We start from the raw sequence: 19,285 nt of genomic DNA on the forward strand, positions 1-19,285 counted from the left end.
CCCCCCCCCCCCCCCCACAGTATATTAGTAAAGCTTCTGGGTTCTCTTTAACTAGATAAAAAATGTGTGTTGTGCCATATGTGATGATGTGATGTGATACCATATGTCAGAGGTTCCCAAGCAGCGGGCCATGGCCCGGTGCCAGGCTGCGAAGGGTTGGCGGTCGTGGCACTAGCCCCGCTCCTATAGGCCCCCACAGTGAGGGAGGGAGTGGGGCTGCTGGGGCCAGGACAGGCGCTGAACAGCAGGGCGGAGCACAAGATGGAGCCGTGGCTCATTCTGCGGGGGCGGGGTGCAGGTGGCTCCCACCACTGCATGCACCCTGGGAGGGCATGGCGGGGGACACATGCCCCCAGATCTGTTCAGGGGGTGGGGCATGCTGGGGACGGCACTGGGCTCTTCCCAGTGGTGGCTGGGTGGGGCTGTGCCCAGGGCAGGTGGTGACAGTGCTGGGAGTGGGGCTACAGGAGGGGCTGCAACCATTCCAAAATTCACTGTAGCCCCCCAACTCCGCCTCCCAGCTCAGCCTGGCCCAGCACCCTCGCCAGGAACAGCCCAGCACTGCTCTGGCCCCAGCCTGCTCTGCCCTGCGCACAGATCCAGGGGCACATGCCCCCAATGCCCTCCCAGGGTGCACGCAATGGTAGGAGCTGCCCCCGTGGCCCCCGGGCAAGCTGTGGCTCTGTCCAGCGCTCCGCCCGGCTATGCAGTACCTGCCCCAGCCCCAGCAGCCCCACTCCCTCACCATGGGGGCCTACAGGAGCAGGGCTACAAGGGAGGGCTGCAGCCACTCCAGAATTTGCCATAGTCCCCCCAACGCAACCTCTCACTGCCGCTGCCACCCGCCCTGACCACAGCCCAACCCAGCCCAGCTCAGCCCACAGCCACAGCCCATCCTGCCCTGCATGCAGATCAGGACACATGCCCCCCCCATGCCCTCCCAGGGTCCGCGCAGTGCCAGGAGCCGCCCCCCATCCCTGCGCTGCTCAGTCCTGTGCCTCACCCCAACTGGGCAGCCCCTGCCCCAGTCCCACTCACGGCAAAATGTTGGCAAGTTGAAGACTGTCTCCTGAACTACATGAGGTGGTGAGCGATGTGATTCATACTGTCAATCACATCAAAGCACACGCACTGAATTCACGTTTGTCTGCATCGCTATGCAAGGATATGGGCGCTGAACACAAGCAGCTTCTCCTGCATACAGAATATCATTGGCTATTGAGAGGGAAGGCCCTGACCAGAGTCTTTGAATCAAGAAAACAGCTGCAGAGATTTGTCTCAGACAAAAAAATCACCATTAGCTGTGCATTTCAATAACAAGAACTGGCTTGTTAAACTCATTTATTTGAGCAACATATTCACAGTACTGAAAAAACTCAGTCTCTCGATGCAAGGGAGAATGGCATCTGTTTTTAAAATGGCAGATAAAATCACGGCCTTCAAAACCAAGCCAGAAACCTGGGGGAAACATGTGGATAGGGGAGTCTTTGACGTGTTCCAGAATTTTGTAGATTTTTCAGGAGAATCTGTGGGACTTTTTGTACCAATGGCGCTGCTGCGACGACTGGAAGGCTTTCTGGCTTCATGACCAGGGTAAAAGAAGTGGCGCCTGAATGTGAGTCTACCCACTGTGCAATTCACCGCGAAAAGTTGGCAAGTCAAAGATTGATTCTTGAAGTATGTGTTGAGTGACGTGATTCATATTGTCAATCATATCAAAGCACATGCACTGAATTCACGTTTGGGTGAGGGTGATCCCCTGCCCTCCATTAATGCTGACTTTCTGAAGGAACATCTTGAGAAGCTGGATACCTTCAAGTCAGCCGGCCCTGACAATCTTCACCCCAGGGTACTCAAGGAGCTGGCGAGCATCATAGCCCAGCCTCTAGCACGGATCTTTGAAAACTCTTGGCGCTCTGGTGTAGTGCCCGAAGACTGGAAGAAGGCCAATGTGGTGCCTATCTTCAAGAAAGGGAGGAAAGTGGATCCAGCTAACTATAGGCCCATCAGCCTGACTTCTATCCCGGGGAAGATCTTAGAAAAGTTTATTAAAGAGGCCATCCTTAATGGACTGGCCAACGCCAACATCTTAAGGGATAGCCAGCATGGGTTTGTTGCGGGTAAGTCTTGCTTGACCAATCTCATTTCCTTCTACGACCAGGTGACCTATCACCTGGACAAGGGAGAAGAGATTGATGTCATATATCTTGACTTCAAAAAAGCCTTCGATCTGGTGTCCCATGATCGCCTCTTGGAGAAACTGGCCAATTGTCGCCTTGGGTCCTCCACGATCCACTGGCTGGAAAATTGGCTCCGGGGTCGGACCCAGAGGGTAGTAATTGATGGAAGTCACTCATCGTGGTGTCCTGTGACCAGTGGGGTCCCCCAAGGCTCTGTCCTTGGACCCATACTGTTCAACATCTTCATTAATGATGTGGACACTGGAGTCAGAAGCGGACTGGCCAAGTTCGCCGATGACACCAAACTTTGGGGCAAAGCATCCACACCAGAAGACAGGCAGGTTATCCAGGCTGACCTGGACAGGCTCAGCAAGTGGGCGGACGAGAATCTGATGGTGTTCAACGCCGATAAATGCAAGGTTCTCCACCTTGGGAAAAAAAACCCGCAGCATCCTTATAGGCTCGGCAGTGCTATGTTGGCTAGCACTATGGAAGAAAGAGACTTGGGGGTCATCACTGACCACAAGATGAACATGAGCCTGCAATGCGATGCGGCGGCTAGTAAAGCGACCAAAACGCTGGCTTGCATCCATAGATGCTTCTCAAGCAAATCCCGGGACGTCATTCTCCCCCTGTACTCGGCCTTAGTGAGGCCGCAGCTGGAGTACTGTGTCCAGTTTTGGGCTCCACAATTCAAAAAGGATGTGGAGAAGCTTGAGAGAGTCCAGAGAAGAGCCACGCGCATGATCAGAGGTCAGGGAAGCAGACCCTACGATGACAGGCTGAGAGCCCTGGGGCTCTTTAGCCTGAAAAAGCGCAGGCTCAGGGGTGATCTGATGGCCACCTACAAGTTTATCAGGGGTGACCACCAGCATCTGGGGGAACGTTTGTTCACCAGAGCGCCCCAAGGGATGACGAGGTCGAATGGTCACAAACTACTTCAAGACCGTTTCAGGCTGGACATAAGGAAGAACTTCTTTACTGTCCGAGCCCCCAAGGTCTGGAACAGCCTGCCACCGGAGGTGGTTCAAGCGCCTTCATTGAACACCTTCAAGATGAAACTGGATGCTTATCTTGCTGGGATCCTATGACCCCAGCTGACTTCCTGCCCTTTGGGCGGGGGGCTGGACTCGATGATCTTCCGAGGTCCCTTCCAGCCCTAATGTCTATGAAATCTATGAAATCTGTGAAGTCTGCATCGCTGTGCGAGGATACGGGCGCCGAACAATTCAAGAATCGGGAAACAATGGATCCGTGATCCATTTCTGAATGCCTGCAAGGAGTTGACCTTGCCCCCCCCTTTAAGAGGATCAGTTGATTGAGCTAACATGTGACAAAGGACTTAAAACATTGTTCAAGGCAACCTCATCTCTGTCGTCCTGGATTAAAATAAAGGGCTAATATCCAAAACTCAGCACCCTAGCTCTGAAGACCTTGCTGCCTTTTCCATCTACCTATCTTTGTGAAGTGGATTTCTCTGCAATGCTGAAGAAGGCTGGACGTGAGAAACACATTGCAAGTCTCGTTGTCAACCTTCATACCTCGGTATTACTTGTTTGCATCCGGCAAGCAAGCCCAGGGATCCCACTGATCCTTTATTGATGATGTTCTTGATTGTTAAATAAAACAGAGGTCACTCTGTTTTGCACCGTGCCTTTGCCTACTGAGTTCGCTTTGTGCCAGATACAGCCTCATACACACTACCTTAAGGCACCTTCCTGCTGCTGCAGGCTCCCGGCCCTGCAGCTCCCCCTGCTCCATCACCCCCTGCAGCCCTGCTTGCCGCACCTCCCACCAGCAGGGAGCGCGCACGCGTCCACCCAACCCACTCCTAATCTACCTCCCAGCCGCCCTTCCAGCACCTTCCTCTGCGCATGCGTAACCCTTTGCCTCGCTCTTTGCGAACGCGCCGCCCGTCTTTTGGCGCATGTGTGCTTTCCTGCCCATGACCTCTTCCGGCGCATGCGTTGTTTCCTCCAGCTAGTTCGCCGCTGCAGGGACAAGATGGCGGCCTCCTCTGTGTGTCGGGCCGGCTGCGCCGCGGGCCGAGCCCTCCTACGGGGGCCCCGCTCCTCGGTGAGCGCCGCCCGCGCGGGACGGGGCGGGGACCTGGGGCGGAGGGAGCGGATCCTGGCAGCGGGGAGCGGGTCCGAGGGGGGAAGCCCGGGCCCTCGCGCCGGGGAAGGTCATGGGGTCGCTGCCCGCGTCGGTCGCCATGGAAACCTCGTGTGGGGGCAGAGTGGGATGAACGTTCGGAGAGGGCTTGGTGACGTCAAAAGGGGGCACCGCGCCCGCCTGTGTTAACCCTTGCGGGGCTGGCAGACTGCAGGCGCAGAGGGGTTACAGCAGCACCCTGGGGCGGGGGCTGGGGAGTGAGGGGCAGAGCTGCACCTTCCCCACGCAGTGCCAACCATCGTGCCCTGCTGTCTGCCTGCCTGTGGAGTGGGGTAGGCAGCCTGGAGGAGGGTGATTGCACCCAAACGCTAGCAAAAAACTTTCCAACTACTCAGTTGGTCTAGTAAAAGATATCACATCTGCCCAGAGAAGTGGCCTGCCTGGGCACCTGTGGGCATTTCTTGCTTAAAGAAGCAATCGTTCCCAAGACGTGGCTTCATGGGGTGTCACGCTCCTTCCTCCTGCTCTGCACCTTTTTGTCCTTTCCATCCCAGTCCTACTGCTGCATCTGTGTGGATCCGTTTTTGGTGCTCCACAGCCATGGGGGCAGTCATCTCTTTAACTTAGCTCCTAGTGCTCAGTTGTTAGTAAAAAAAATCAGCTTGGCCTTTGGGAAGGTGCCATGCCTCTGCACTGCAACACCCCACCGTCTGCACGTGATGCTGCGGTGTAGACATGCCCTAAATGAGTAAAGGGACTCATTAGGTTTGGAGCTGTCCTGGAGCCAGCTCTGGGTTTGTGCTATTGGCCAGTCAGCCCTTGCTTCATGATGTAGGGGCCTTGTCCAGCAAGAGCAGGGTTTGAATATGCTTCCAGGAGTCTGTTGGTTTTGTGTGTTAAGATCTGCTTGTCTTAACATACAAAAGCTTTTCATCCAGAAGTCTTAGTTAGGAGATGTGAAAGACTTTGAATAAACTTAGGAGGAAAACCTTTGACTGTGAACCCAGCAGTGCTCTAATTAACTGATTAGGCTGGGTTTATTGTGTAGTTGGGAATCGTCATGCAACTGTGTCTATATTATGCTGTGAGAGTCACAGTTTGATCATGTTTTTCTCTTTAGCCAGCCCTGTTGAGTTTAACAAGGAATCGCAGTGCAGTTTCCTATGCCCAGGTACTCCACAGTCTTCCAGAGACTCAGGTCACCACTCTTGACAATGGTCTCCGTGTGGCATCTGAGGAGTCTGGCCAACCTACATGCACGGTAATTTTTAAGGTGAAATCGGGGTTTATTTTAGGATGACTCAGTTCTGTACCAAGTTTCTCGACTTTCAAAGGAGCACAGCCTTTATTTGAACCAAGATTGGCAGCAGAGATCTAGCAGGAGGTAAACTATAAATTTAGTCTGTAAGGTTCAAGTCTACCTTGCCTGACTTCAGACTAACACAGCTAACTTCCTCTTTCAGCAGAGATGTAGTCTGTCTTTTGTTGTTAGCTGTTAGGGTCACAACCTGGTCAATGGAATCAGTAGTAAAAGGTATTGATTGCTTTGCTTTGGAATGAGTCTAAAATGCTTCCAGTGATACTTTTGTGCTCTGTTCAGATTGCTCATCCATACTGCTTTTTGAATGAAGACAGTTTTCATATGAGCGGGACAGTTGTTCATTGTTGAATACAACTTGGACAAATTGAGAGAGAAGATTAGCCAAAGTTGCTAGATGCATGGCATAAATAAAGTAATCTTTTAAACCTATGATGCAAAATAATTGTCCCCATGTGTGACAGGAAACGTTACCCATGAGAGCATCTGGTCTTGTTTTTAGTTCTGGAAAATTTAAGAAGCTAAAACTGAGGCTGATTAGGAGAGCAAAGCATGTTATTGCCTGCAAATATGGTACTCAGAGATGTGAGGCAGAAAATTTTCCAGTTCTTTATTTTTCCATGGGAAATTTTCCATGTCTAAAAATTCACTGTTTCAATGAATGGATGCCAGTACAGTGTTAGGCAAGTTTGAGTTTCAAAGCTGTAATTATTATTTTTCAGGTGATTATCCCTAAGAAGTGTGAGAGAGAGTACATATACGTTTTATTGATTTGTAAACAGGAGGGTAAATACACTCACATAATAATCCAAACCAAAAGTCAAGGGATAAATGCACCTAATTGGCTGTGCAGGTCAAATCAAAACCAAATGAACGCACTGCTAAGCTTATTTCTGTTTCTCAAAATCTCTTGCTTCTGTCCGATTCTACAGAAGCACAATTAGTGAAAAAGATGTAGTGTGATGATAAGTTACCCTTGCCCATAGACTCATTAGTAAAACTATCCTTTAGCGAAAGATAATATGGTTCAGGTAGTTCTGAATCAGATTTGCCTCAATCTGATTCTGAAATGGAACTAATAAGTAGTGCAAGTGATTCTACAGATACTGACAGTGAAACTGGAGGTGCTGCAAGGACCTCGGTGGAAGAGGGTTAAACTCTGTTGAAGTAGATGAGTGGAAACCTCTGCATATCATAGCTTTGAATTTGTTTGAATGTAACATTTAAACCACATTAAGTGTGTTGCATTTAATTTTTTTCGTAATCAAATATTTCAGTTCAAATACTTGTGGCTATTGAGACATAAAATTAACATGGAGGTGCTTTTTTAGTTTTGTTTACTAAATATAAGTCAAATAAACGTGCTAAATCAGATCATTCTCTGTTTAGAGCACTGGAAAATTTGCCAATTCAAATTTTTTCAGAAAACCCACATCTGATGGTACTTGCTCAGCATTGTTTCTCATGAGACACTGAAGGTTGGGGCCACAGATAGAGACCTTTATATGCTTATGTTATGCTCTTGCCAGTGGGTGTGCATTTGTGACCCCCCCCATCCCCCCCCCAAAAAAAAACAAACGTAGGAAGCTTATGAATTTTTGCTTGCAATATTTCCTTTAGCATATTTACTTGGGGCATCTCTCTTCTCAGGTGGGCTTGTGGATCCAGGTAGGGAGCCGCTATGAAAATGAAAAGAACAATGGAGCAGGCTACTTTGTGGAACACCTGGCATTCAAGGTAAGATTGTAACTGGAGCTGGGAACTATCATGGGACTTGGCCCAAGACAGTTACTTATATATCACACTGGGTTTTTTGGAGCCTCACAACTCTTGATTTTTTTTTCTCTTTATTCACTTTGTTGTCTCATGATTCGGTGGGTCAAGACTTTGATAAGGAACTGGATTTTTCTATCTATGGCAGGGGTTGTCATTTGGGGATATGCATACCCCTAGGGGTACGTGGAAAGGTCCTAGGGGGTACATGCGACCAGGCGGGGACAGAGCGCCACCACCCGTCACCCCATGCTGCTGCCTCCCAGGAGCAGGGCTGGGGAGGGGCGGGGGCAGTGGTGCCCCTCTGCGGGCTGCACAGGTGCCTGCTGGGGTGGGGGGGCTCGCGTGTGGTGGCTCCCGCTGCCATCCACTACCCTGCACTACTGCTGCACATCGCTTTCCCACAGCCGGTTGCACACACGGCTCCGCGGGCTGCTGACAGGCAGCACACAATTGGCCGGGTGTGAGGCCCGTCAGCAGGCCACAGAGCCACATGTGCAACCAGCCATGGGAGCTGTGTGCAAGCCCCCCTGATCCGTGTCTGGCCGCTGCCACCAGAAAGCTGAAAACCCCTGATCTGCTGTTTCTGAGCACCAGAATATGCACACACATCTTTGTTCTCTATCTTACACAACCTTTGGTTGTGTGAACAGGGAAGGGCTTTATAGAGAACTTAGTACGGTGACATCCCAATCTTGATTCAGGTCTCTGGCTCGGTTGTAATGTATATGAAAACAAACTACCCTAGATATTTGGAAGGAAAATAAAAGTTGAGGCGGTCCCATGTTAGTGCATGTTTGCAGATAAAGTGTTTTGAAGTCTTTGTACAGACTTGATTCTTTGCAAGGGCAGAGTTTAGAGCAATGGCTTTTGTCATTGCTTGTGGGATTCATGTGCATAACTTGCCAGAGTGTTTCACATGTCGGTTGTGGGGTTGTACAGTTAGCTTTGAGATTAGAGCTCCTAGTCATTGCCATGACAGTTAGGGACTCCAGTAAATGTAAGATAAGGGTGCAGCATCCTGACAGTTGCACAGAAGAACTGTTGTGGGAATTCCAGAATATTTTGAATGACACTGATTTAGCCCACTTCAACAAAAGTCGCTTCATCTTTTAAGAGAGCATATTTGCTTAACCGAGATACCAGCCCCTTTATCTTTTTATGGACATAAAGATGGCTGAAAAGATTCTGTGGTTTGCTCTGATATGTAATTCAGGTCAAAGGAAACACTGTTTAGCATTTGAAAACTTGAGGGGCTGGAGACTTCCTTCTGATCTCAACATTTATTTACAATAGAGAAACCTGCATAAAAATGTGTATTCGTGCTTATCCAATATGAAAAGAACAAGGCTGTTAAAAGAATGGCCATGTATGGCTGTGAGTTTCTAGCCTTTCTAAAGAGGCAGCCATCTGCTGAACAACACTTGCTGTAATGCAGATGCATCTGCTGAGTCGTAGGAGCACAGGACTGGAAAGGACCTCCTGGATTATCTAGTTCTGTCTCCTACCATTGCAGGTAACTCCACTGTATAATCCCTTTCATAACCTGTCAAACTCCATCTTAATCTAGATGGTCTTTTGCCTCTGTGACCTCTTGTCAGAAGACTCTTCCAGAGTATCCTTGCTGTGGCTAGAAACCTTCTAATTTCCAGCATAAATTTATGGCCAGTTCATACCCATGCTGCCTTGTCAACATTGTCTTCCAGTGTAAATATCTCTTTCCCGACTAATAGCAGTTATCCTCCAGCTTTTGTTTTGCAAGACCAAACAAGCCCGTTCTAAGGTCTCCATTCCCATGATCATCCTAGTAACCTCTCTGCCCCAGTCCAGTTTGAATTCATTTTTCTTGCACCTGAGTTACTAGAACTATATGCAGTGGTCCTGAGGTCACCACACACTCTTGTACAGTGGTATTCCTACTTCCCTACCTTTTACTAGAAATAGTTCAACTGGTGAGCAGTCCTGTGATACGTTAGTGCTCTAGTTCCTTTTAAAAACTGGAAACTTAACCGCATGAATGCTATCGATATAGTGTTTAGTTTGCCAACAGATATTGCAAAATCTAGTTAGTTTTCATTGCATGTATCTGGTTTTGTTTGTTTGTTTGTTTATTTTTTAGGGCACAAAGAAACGTCCTTGTGCCACCTTTGAAAAAGAAGTGGAAAGCATAGGAGCCCACCTCAATGGGTACACCTCTCGGGAGCAGACAGCCTACTTCATAAAAGCTTTATCCAAGGACCTACCCAAAGGTGGTGTTACTATGGGACTGTTCACTCTGACTTAAAGCCTGAGGGCAAAGAAAGTGTTCTCTTTTGCATTTCTCTAAGGAGCCTGTGGGTACAGCCGCAATTCAGATAGTGGTTAGGTGGTCTGGGCACATACACATTCTTATAGGTCATTGGAAAGTGCGTACCCACCTAACGGTGCCCCTAGTCTTCAGCTTCATTTTCTCCTACAATTATCCTTTGTAGTCTATTCTCCTGCCATTCAGTATTTGGTATTAATAATGCCAGTGGAAGGATGTCAGTTGTCCTTTGCAATATTGTGGAATTGGGAAGATGAGTACTATTGAGCCATTAATACTTTGAGTCAGAAATGCACAATATAGCTCTTCTGGGTTCTGTTTGCAATATAGCTTTAAGCTCTGTGCTTTCATGCACAGACTTAGGTTTGCTTTTTCCTACAAGTGCAAGAATCCATAGCCCTGGCTGTAACCAAATATTGTTGTAGTGAAGTCTACAAGTGCTATCCACATTACTGCCAATACACCTTGCCTTTAATACGTGCCTGCCTACCCCAAGTGCACTCCCAAGCTGTAGTGCTCTTCTTGTCCCTGCTTGGCAGATGCAATATGTTGCACCAGACTTTGGGAGTGACTTGTAATGTGGCAAAGTCTGTGAGTTGAAAATATTACAGTTTGTCTTGAAGACAGTAGACAAAGACTTGACCCTATGTAACTAGATACTGCATAATCCCTTCGTGTCCCACTGACCTTCTCCCACTGCTGTTTTCCAGTATCTCTACCTTCCTGAGCCCCATGGTCCCATTAGAACATTCTTATGTGCCACTTCTTCCCTTAAATTCTAAGCTGTCCTCAGTTTCCTGTCCTGATTTCTATTGCATTATGTTGTGGCCAGGTTAAGGGATTGCTACCATTAACCCTTTTGTGTATGTGCCTGTTGCAGCTGTTGAGATTCTGGCTGATGTTGTGCAGAACTGTGGCTTAGAGGATTCGCAGATCGAGAAGGAGCGAAACACCATCCTTCAGGAGATGCAGGAAATTGACACCAACTTGACGGATGTTGTGTTTGATTACCTTCATGCCACTGCTTACCAAGGAACTCCATTGGCTCACACTGTTGAGGGGACCACCGAGAACATAAAGTGAGCAACACATGCAAACAGTTTCAGGTTGGGGTACTATATACACCTTGAAGCAGTTTTTTTTCCCACTGTTGGACTGAAGTTGGGAGGCTAAGCGGTTCCTTTTGGGTGTATATCACTGAACTAAATGAGAGAGGAAGTGTACAACATCAGCTACATGGATCTGTGTACTGAGAAAATAAAAAGATCTTTATTGGCAACAGTGTGCCTGTGACAGACCCGTATACAAGGGAGCCTCCCTGTGCCTTTTGTCCAAGGTGGACAGTGCTGTGCACTTAACATATCTTCATCATGGACTTGTTTTAACTGAAGTCCATGCTTCCCGCTGCCTGGAAAAGCTGGAGTATCAGGTACTGGCAGGTGACACCTTGTAGCCTCAAGGTAGGCTTGGCACAAACAGCGCGACATAAGCTTCTCTCGAGTATTTCCAACACTGTGCTTCAGGCCTCAGTGAGATGGAAGCCTGCTAAGAGAGGATTGTGTTCCATGCTCATTTAATTTGGTCTCTCTAGTAGTGACCCTGAACTGGCACTTACCAATTAGCAAGTACATGGGTCAATAACATACAGCCCATGAGCCAGATCCATGCTGGGGCTGGGCAGTGAGGTGCTGCATCTGTTTTACTACTGCTCCTCTTCCCCCTCCCTGTCACCAGCTACAGTACAGGCACACTGTGGGCTCATGGGGATCTGAGCTGGGGCTGCCCAGCTTCCAGCAGCACCTGTGCTGCAGCTGGGAAGGGTGGAGTGGGGGAGGGAAGGCAGGGAGAAGGGGAAGCAGAAGCAGCACAGATGCAGCTTCCTGTTTCCTAGCCCTCCCTCCATTTCCTAATAGCTAGAAGCTGCACTTGCGCTTGAGCTGGGGGCTGGGAGAAGCAGTGGAGGCACAGATGCAGCTCCCAGTTGCCTGGCCTCAGCGCAGGCAGAAGCAACCCCTATCCCTGCTGCGGGCTCACTGCTGAAACCACCAAGCCCACACCAAACCAGGGTTGGGTTCTGGTTTGTGACTCATAAAGGTTGTCAGCCACTGGATGAATGGATGGAGACTTCCATTTTTCTTCACAGAGGGTACTGAGAAGCCATCTGTGAGTGACTTCTGACACCCATCTGGTCTACATTTGATTTTTAACATCTAGCTTTTTAGTTCAGCATCCTATTCTGGTCCTGAGAGTTATGGCATGGGAGAAGATTTGTGCAAACAGATTTCTGGAAAGGATTGTGCTATAACCGAGAAAGTTGGAGGGGGGGGGTTGGCTTGATTGCCCCCACCCCTCATTCACCATCATCCCTATCCCCTGGGCTGCTGGAATATGAACACTTCTTGTGTTCTTTAGGTCTCTGACTCGTGCAGATCTAACTAACTACATTGACACTCACTACAAGGCTCCTCGCATGGTCCTGGCAGCTGCTGGAGGTAAGCCCCCATTTCCTGTTCTTCTAAGGAGCCATGGTACTGCCAGAGTGCTGTTTACAGTGCTAAGCTTTTGCTGTCATATGGGGCTCTGGGTTGCTTATAAAGCACATAAAAGCAGTGTATTTTTTTCCTTAATTTGGAGGCCTATGCAGCTTTATGGATTTCTTATTCTGTCTCTTCTGCTTGCCAGGTGTTTCTCACAAAGAGCTGGTAGACCTTGCTAGGCAGCATTTAAGTGGAATTTCCTTTGAATACAAGGAGGATGCAGTCCCTATCCTATCACCTTGCCGCTTCACTGGGAGTGACGTAAGTTCTTCGTGGCTCAGCCCAAAGTACACGTTTGCAAAATTGGCCTCTGATCCCTTACAGGATGAAATCCCTCTAAAATTGTGTAGCTGTTGCATGAGGAGGTGGCGCCTCAGCGTGGGGCTGCAGTGCGCTGAGGCTGGCCAAGTGTGGTGGTTTTAGATGTAACCACAATTCATTAAGGATGGAGGCTGCCACTTGCATCAGCCTCCTAATGGAGACTTGAACCTGTGGTGTCTTGTCCCTTAACCTGGAAGCCATGCTTCACATCACACTCGAGGGAAGTCCTTGCTTATCCTTATCTGGATCCCCTGATCCCTTGCAGGTCCGTGTCAGAGATGATGACGTTCCCCTGGCTCACGTCGCTTTTGCAGTAGAGGGCCCTGGATGGGCGAGTCCTGACAATATTGCCCTCCTTCTAGCTAATTGTATCATTGGACGCTATGACCACACCTTTGGAGGTGGCACGGTAAGAGAACTGGCAGTGCAGCAGGGGAGTTTGGACAGTCCATTTTACTATAGTGTTTGGGCAGAATTACTCTGGGGAATATTCCCAGGAATATCTGAGGAGATCCCAGATATTGTGTGGGTTGCATTCTAATTCTGAGATTTTTTTTTTGGAAAATAGAGCTTGTGCTCATGAATGCAAAGTGCAGGATTTGGTGCAAATAAAGCTGATCTGGGATGATTCTTGTACTCTGTGGGATGCATCAGGAAGGCATTGCAGACATGCTGTAGGCACAACTGTTATGAGCCTGTCTCAGAGCATTTTTGTGATGTGTACCAGCAGGTTTTGAGGAGAGTGCCTAGCAGGGTCCTTCCACCCCAGAGATCCCTTGTCTGTGGAGCAGGGACAAAATGATCTCCATTAATGGAGAAAGTGAAGAAAAGCCAGCTAATGTGTATCCCTATGATTCAATCATGCCTTGAAATTAAAATGCCCTGAGAACTTGTTTTTAAACCCCAGGCTGTAGCTCTCATCTCTGTAAAGAACCCTTCTTCCTTTGCACACCACTGACCCAAATTCAAGGCCGCTTCCCCTGAACCCCCCACCTGCCTTATGGTGCTCTTCATAAACAGCAGTTGGTACCAGCTTCTCAGTCAATTCTTATGAGGGGAAAGGAGGTTTGGGATGTGATGCCTTCAAGAAGGCTGCATCCTATGCTTTTTTCACTTTAAAGATGATTGTTGCCCCATGGGGTGACAACCTTGAGAGCCTTTCTGAGTCAAGCTGTCCCTTGGTCCCTTTTTATACGCTGTGGTTCGTTTGCTTTCTTGGTGCTGTACCCGCTCTGTGAGAGGGAATTGGGAGCTGGTTTTGGCATTGCGAGAGCCTGAATGGCTGACGGTTTTAATTTTCTTGCAGAATCAATCCAGCAGGCTGGCTGTATATGCAGTGGAGAATGAGCTCTGCCATAGCTTCCAGAGTTTCAACACCTGCTACTCAGACACAAGCCTCTTTGGCATATATTTTGTTAGTGACCGTATGAAATTAGATGATATGATGCTTTTTTGTCAGGGTGAATGGTGAGTGTAACTTGGTCAAGACTTTCTGCATGGGGTCAGTCCCACTCATGGGCCTAGTGGTGGTAGAGGTTCCTTGGGTCCTTGCGAATCCAAACCCACATGGGCATCTTGATAAAAATCTGGACCGTGGGTTATCTAGCCCTAGTAGCAAGACTTGAAGTGGTTGCTCAGGGAACCAGAAGCCTGCTCTTGATATCCTGTTAAATTATTCTTTTGCTTATTTTGCCCTCACTTCATTGAATGTTGGCTGTGGTCTCTCTCTATTCCAGTGTGCTGCTAGTCAGTCTAACATGTTTGGGTGTCTTATTTCCTTTGGGTGACAAAGCAAACACTTACAAATGATCTGATGAGTATTACTCTTCTACTACTTGTTACACTTGGAAAATTTAAGCAGGAGGTGGTTCTGAATTCAGATTTACCAGTCAGAAAACAAAAACCCCAGGTATAGGAAACCACTTGGTACCAGGTCTGGAAGGGTTTTGGCACATTGTTTGGCTCATCTTTTTTTCTCAGAATATATTTATGCCCTACTAGTGCCTTGATTTTTTTTTTCCAGATGGGACTAGAGACCCTTTAGGCTGCGTACCGTACAAATTGAGCAAGAGCCAGTCCCTGTTCCAGAGCTTACTTTTGGGTTGGGAGAAAGAAGTTAACACTTGAGCCCTACAAAACTGCATGGGAACGTCAGCAATTGGAATCCTTTGGCATTTTCAGCTCTGCATCTGGCTGCTAGGGGTTTTATAAGGTGCTTGGACAATCAGTTGGTGGGATGCGTTAAGGCCTTTGTAGTTGTGACTCCAACCTGAAAGGTGTTAGCTGATGCTTCACTCCCCACCTACCCTCTGTAAACTCTTCTGGGTCTCTGGGCTCTTCAGTGCAATAGAGGGTAGTGAAGACTAAGACAGGCTAGTGAATACTTGTCTTCATCACAAGTCCAAATGTCCAGTTAATGCAAGATTGGAGGTCCCAAGGGAAAGAATGGGATTTAATATGAATCTCGTCTGTAGACAGAGGATTCAGTTCTCATGACTATTAGGAGGTCCCTGAGAGCCCCCCGTTTGCTCTGTCTCCCGTACAGGATGCGTTTGTGCACTAGTACAACAGACTTGGAGCTGAAGAGAGCCAAGAACATCCTTCGCAATGCTTTGGTGGCTCAGCTGAATGGTACGTTCTGTGGGAGGGCACTGCTATTTTTTTATCTTTTAAACGGCTCTTGAGTGTGGTCTCCTTGAAATAGGGAAACTGTAGCAGGTGTTGTGCAAGGCTCTTCTCCATCCTGACCCACAGTGTCTGCGGTTCCTGTCTTATTGAAGCACCTGAGTTCTAGCCTGTAGGCCTTCGTGCTGCCCATGCATATGTCAACCTCTCCTGAGCAGACTGCCGGTAAAGCTGTCTTGTGAGGCCTGCCAAAGGGAAGACCAAGATCAAACGGATTTTACTTATTATCCAAGCCATCTATTAGTTAGGGGTGTCAGCAGTGCACGTGTTAAGGCATGTATCCGCTCCCTACTACGAGCTGCCTGGAATGGCCATCTAAAGGAGAACATGGACTCTCACTTTATTGGATGTCAGCTAATGCTTTGGTTGGTGTAGTCCTCCTCTGGACTGATGGTTAGGCTGTGAAATGCTGGAAGGCTTTGGAATGCCTTGCTCAGTGTTAAGGCCTTCCCTAACATACCTGCATCTCTCCTAGGTACCACTCCGGTGTGTGAGAACATTGGGAGCCATCTCTTGAATTATGGACACCGTATACCTTTGGCAGAGTGGGATGCCAGAATTGCTGTATGTGTCAGTCTGTCTGTTCTCCTTGGGCCCCTTGAGCTTTCCCCAGTTGCCTTTGTTTCTGGGCACATTGCTTACATCTGTTTTAGCAGAGCTGCTTGACTCTGGCTCTGCCTTTGGCTCATAAGATTAGTCAACTGTAATAAGTATGTTGGAAATGTCAAAGACAGAGCCATGTGCATGTCCTTGTTTTAATTTTCCTCCCTGCACCCCATGGCTGGCTGTTGGTTCAGTTTTTGTAGGGTAGTGGTACAACATAGGGCTATGGCAAGTGACTTGAGTATCTGTGGTTAGAGTGATTGGAGCTCATTTGAGTGAAACTGCTTCTCAGGAGATGGCCAGCAACAAAGATCTCACTGGATTATATATTGGCAAGACATCTTTTCTAGTCAGCAGCCTGAACTAAAAATGGCCTGTGTGAGACTCCAGACAGGATAGTGTACTGGCCAACAGAAAGAGGGGAAGGGATCTTTAATTCATGTTTCTTGGTATTTCTCTGTTGCACTGAACCTTCTGACCAAGGACAGCTGGGTCATCATGAGGAAGTCATAGAATAGAAAGCCCGAAAGGGACCAATAAGATCGTAAAGTCCAGTCCCCTGCCTTGGGCAGGAGGTAATTGGGCTCAAATGAGCTCAGTGAGGTGCTTGTCCAGCCTCCTTTTGAAATATTCTCTCCAAAATCCGTCCTTTTGGCTCCTAGTCACTTCCAGTGTTTGTCTCAAATTTCTGCTGTCAGCTGTGATGATAGGGTGAAATTGCACTACAGCCATATAGAGGCTTAATTTCACAGCCCTGTATGTGTACAGTTTATAGTGTGGGCAGCATTATGGACTGGTATCTGTATCTGCCAAAGGGAATGTTTTTAATTGGGAAGCTGTCCTGCACATTGTTAAATCCTATTGTCACCAGTTAGAATCTGCTCTCAGAACTCTCTCTCTCTCCACTAGGCTGTGGATGCTGCAACGCTGAGTGAGGTCTGCAGCAAATACATTTACGACAAATGCCCGGCAGTGGCAGCATTTGGTAAGTGACCTGGACGTAGGCATACAATGGTTTTGAGGTGTCAGAAAAGTAGATAACTGGGATGGGTCATTGTATTAAGGGCATAAGCAGCTTCCTGTAGAAGGTGGCATGGAGAATGTTCTCATTTCATCGCTTAGCTGTGCCCCAGTATCTTCCCTATCATCTGCCTTGCCTCTGTACATCAGATATGCTGCAGCATGTTCAATGGGATCAGAAAATCCACAGGCACAGGTGCTAGTACAGTGGCTCTTAGCTGCTCCCACCTTGTTACAGGCTGGCGAGATGTGATTAACAATGGCACTCCCATCTGGGTGGGGCTGCGGTGGTGGCTGCCAAATGTTCCTCATTTGGGGGCCAAATCAGGTGATGTCTGAAGAAATAAGTGGATAAGCACCTTGTGCTGCTCTGGCATGTCTGTCTGGCCAAAGAGATGTTTCTGTGGAAGAACCTGCCAGCGCAGCTCCGCTCCCTCGCCTGTTCCACACAGCTCTCTTCAGAACGAAGTTGGAGGTTCAGAGCAGAGCCGCTGGAAAATGGGGGTTTCCAGACAACTGACAAGTTGGCACAAACCATCATCCAGTTATTGTCTGGAGGCTTATGCTTTATCCTGTTACTGGATTGTTTTTTCAGGTGAAGGCTTGAATCTATTTGGCATGCTACAGCAGTGTAATGCAGCAGCAGCTGATGTTTAATAGTTAGTAATGGTTCATAATCCCTCTTGGGGAAGAATGTCCATCACCCTCTGCAGAGCAGGTTTCACATTATACAGCATGTTTTATAAAGTCTTTGTGTAATTTTAAACTTTAATGATTTTGGATGTACACATGATGGAAGCAAACTGTAAATGGCAATTGAAAGCATAATTCATTGTTTTAACACAATACAGCTCAAATTTCTAGACTTTAACATAACCACCATCTTTTGTGATACATTGTTCAGTCCAATTTTCTAACTCATAGAAAACATTTTCCAGTTGCTGCTGAGTGATTTCACGAATTGCATTTGTGATCCTTACCTTACGCATAGCTTGCACTATGCTAAAAACCTAGTAAATTATGCCTTCAATCACTGTTTATAGTTTACTTTTATCATGTGTAGATTCAAAGTTATTAAAGTTGTGCAAGGACTTTATAAATACCCTGAATTTGAGCTGCTTCCTGTATCTGCTATAACATCATCGTGTCAGCACAGTAGAACCGAGATGCTGATGTGGATCTTGCTGTGTCTCAAGTGACTGATTCTGTTCTGCTTGCTCAGGTCCTGTTGAACAGCTGCCTGACTACAACCGTATCCGCAGCAGCATGTACTGGGCCCGTTTATAGGCTGCCTCCCCCCCCCGAAGAATGGTAATAGAGATCCAGTGGGCTACGAAGCAGCTCCAAGGGTTGTGCCTGTGGGAATGTTCTGGCTGGCAGCGGCAAAGTGGCTGTTGCTAAAGTTGGTGTGGAAGCGCTTGTCTCCTCAACTGTGTTCAAACCTGTAACAAAAAGAACAAAATAAATGTAATTTAAAAGGAATTGGCTCTCCTGAGTGTTTATGACAGTGCCTCTGAGCTGGGATGGAAGGCATTCAATTTAGGCAGAAGGGGTATATCCATATTGATGATACTAGGCTTATGTGAGCACCAGGGAGTTTAGCACTGAAGTAGCAGAGCTCCAGTGGGCGATGCAGTGTTTTGTGATGTCCTGAGTTAACACTTCAGCTTTTTTGCAGGCCAGTAAATGTGAGATCAGAAGAACAGGGCAGTTGTAGGTCTGGGTCTGTGCACAGGCCATGGCCATGGAGAAGGAATCTTATAAAGTCTCCTTCTGAGCTTTGAGTATTTGGCCAGTCCCCACAAACTGTCCTGGATTTCCTTCTTCCATTCTAAGACAATCTGAAGAGGATTTCACTTAGTTGTGAGCTACTCCTGTTGTCCCGCTCAGTAACTTCTACAGCCTGGCAGACCAGGCTGTTTTCCTCCTATTTATGGCTCCAGCTCGGAAGAGAAAGATGACTGTCTCCAAGAAGCTTTAATGCTAGAAGACTGACTTTTAGAGTGGTTAGAAACAATAGTTTTTGTTTGCTGCCACTGTCCTGCTTGACCCATAGACCAAAGGATTGCTTTATTATTTGCCCTCTTGTCCTCTGCATAGAGAGGGCTAGAATTAGCAAGTGGCTGTTTTCAGAAAGCACTCAGGAAGCCACTGGCTGCAGCTGAGAGCAGTAAGGGAAAAGGTTACAGAGACCCAGTGAGATAGGCAGGAGCTCTTCAGGACAGTGTTAGCATTGTGCTTTGTGGTTCAGCTTCACTAACTTGCGCTTCTCTCACTCTGCCCTGAGCCATGTACAAAGTCACTTGAGCAGACAACTTGGCACAGGGAAGAGGCTGAAATTGTTACTTGTTTCTATCTGTTTTCAGAGCAATAGATTAGTCTAGAGGGCTTCAGTTACCTGAAGGCTGCATTCACAGCTCCAGCTTAC

The 19,285-nt window shown here is 47.8% G+C and overlaps 1 protein-coding gene across 2 annotated transcripts; it reads left to right on the forward strand.

The window, feature by feature from the left end:
* The first annotated feature begins 4,099 nt into the window (after positions 1 to 4,099).
* LOC102379015 (cytochrome b-c1 complex subunit 1, mitochondrial) lies at positions 4,100 to 18,339 on the forward strand. Of its 2 annotated transcripts, XM_006017762.3 has the most exons (13): positions 4,100 to 4,256; positions 5,416 to 5,556; positions 7,264 to 7,350; positions 9,506 to 9,635; positions 10,572 to 10,770; positions 12,104 to 12,183; positions 12,374 to 12,489; positions 12,815 to 12,958; positions 13,856 to 14,016; positions 15,095 to 15,180; positions 15,710 to 15,798; positions 16,747 to 16,822; positions 18,080 to 18,339. In XM_006017762.3, exons 1-13 carry the CDS (start codon positions 4,143 to 4,145, stop codon positions 18,142 to 18,144), a joined length of 1,488 nt encoding a protein of 495 aa, XP_006017824.1. In that variant the 5' UTR covers positions 4,100 to 4,142; the 3' UTR covers positions 18,145 to 18,339. The 2 variants fall into 2 exon arrangements, with proteins under 2 accessions (XP_006017824.1, XP_025052596.1); XM_025196811.1 differs by lacking the exon at positions 5,416 to 5,556 and having other exon boundaries at positions 4,115 to 4,256.
* The last annotated feature ends 946 nt before the right edge of the window (positions 18,340 to 19,285 follow it).

Source organism: Alligator sinensis, unplaced genomic scaffold, assembly GCF_000455745.1.
Source record: "Alligator sinensis unplaced genomic scaffold, ASM45574v1 scaffold839_1, whole genome shotgun sequence".
In the NCBI taxonomy this organism is placed as follows: domain Eukaryota; kingdom Metazoa; phylum Chordata; order Crocodylia; family Alligatoridae; genus Alligator; species Alligator sinensis.

Bases quoted from the DNA above. Each gene is read 5' to 3' on its own strand.
- LOC102379015 (XM_006017762.3), top strand. From the start codon at position 4,143: ATGCGTTGTTTCCTCCAGCTAGTTCGCCGCTGCAGGGACAAGATGGCG. The intron at 12,184-12,373 runs GTAAGCCCCCAT...TCTGCTTGCCAG, and splicing joins GGTCCTGGCAGCTGCTGGAG to GTGTTTCTCACAAAGAGCTG. The intron at 15,181-15,709 runs GTACGTTCTGTG...CATCTCTCCTAG, and splicing joins TTTGGTGGCTCAGCTGAATG to GTACCACTCCGGTGTGTGAG.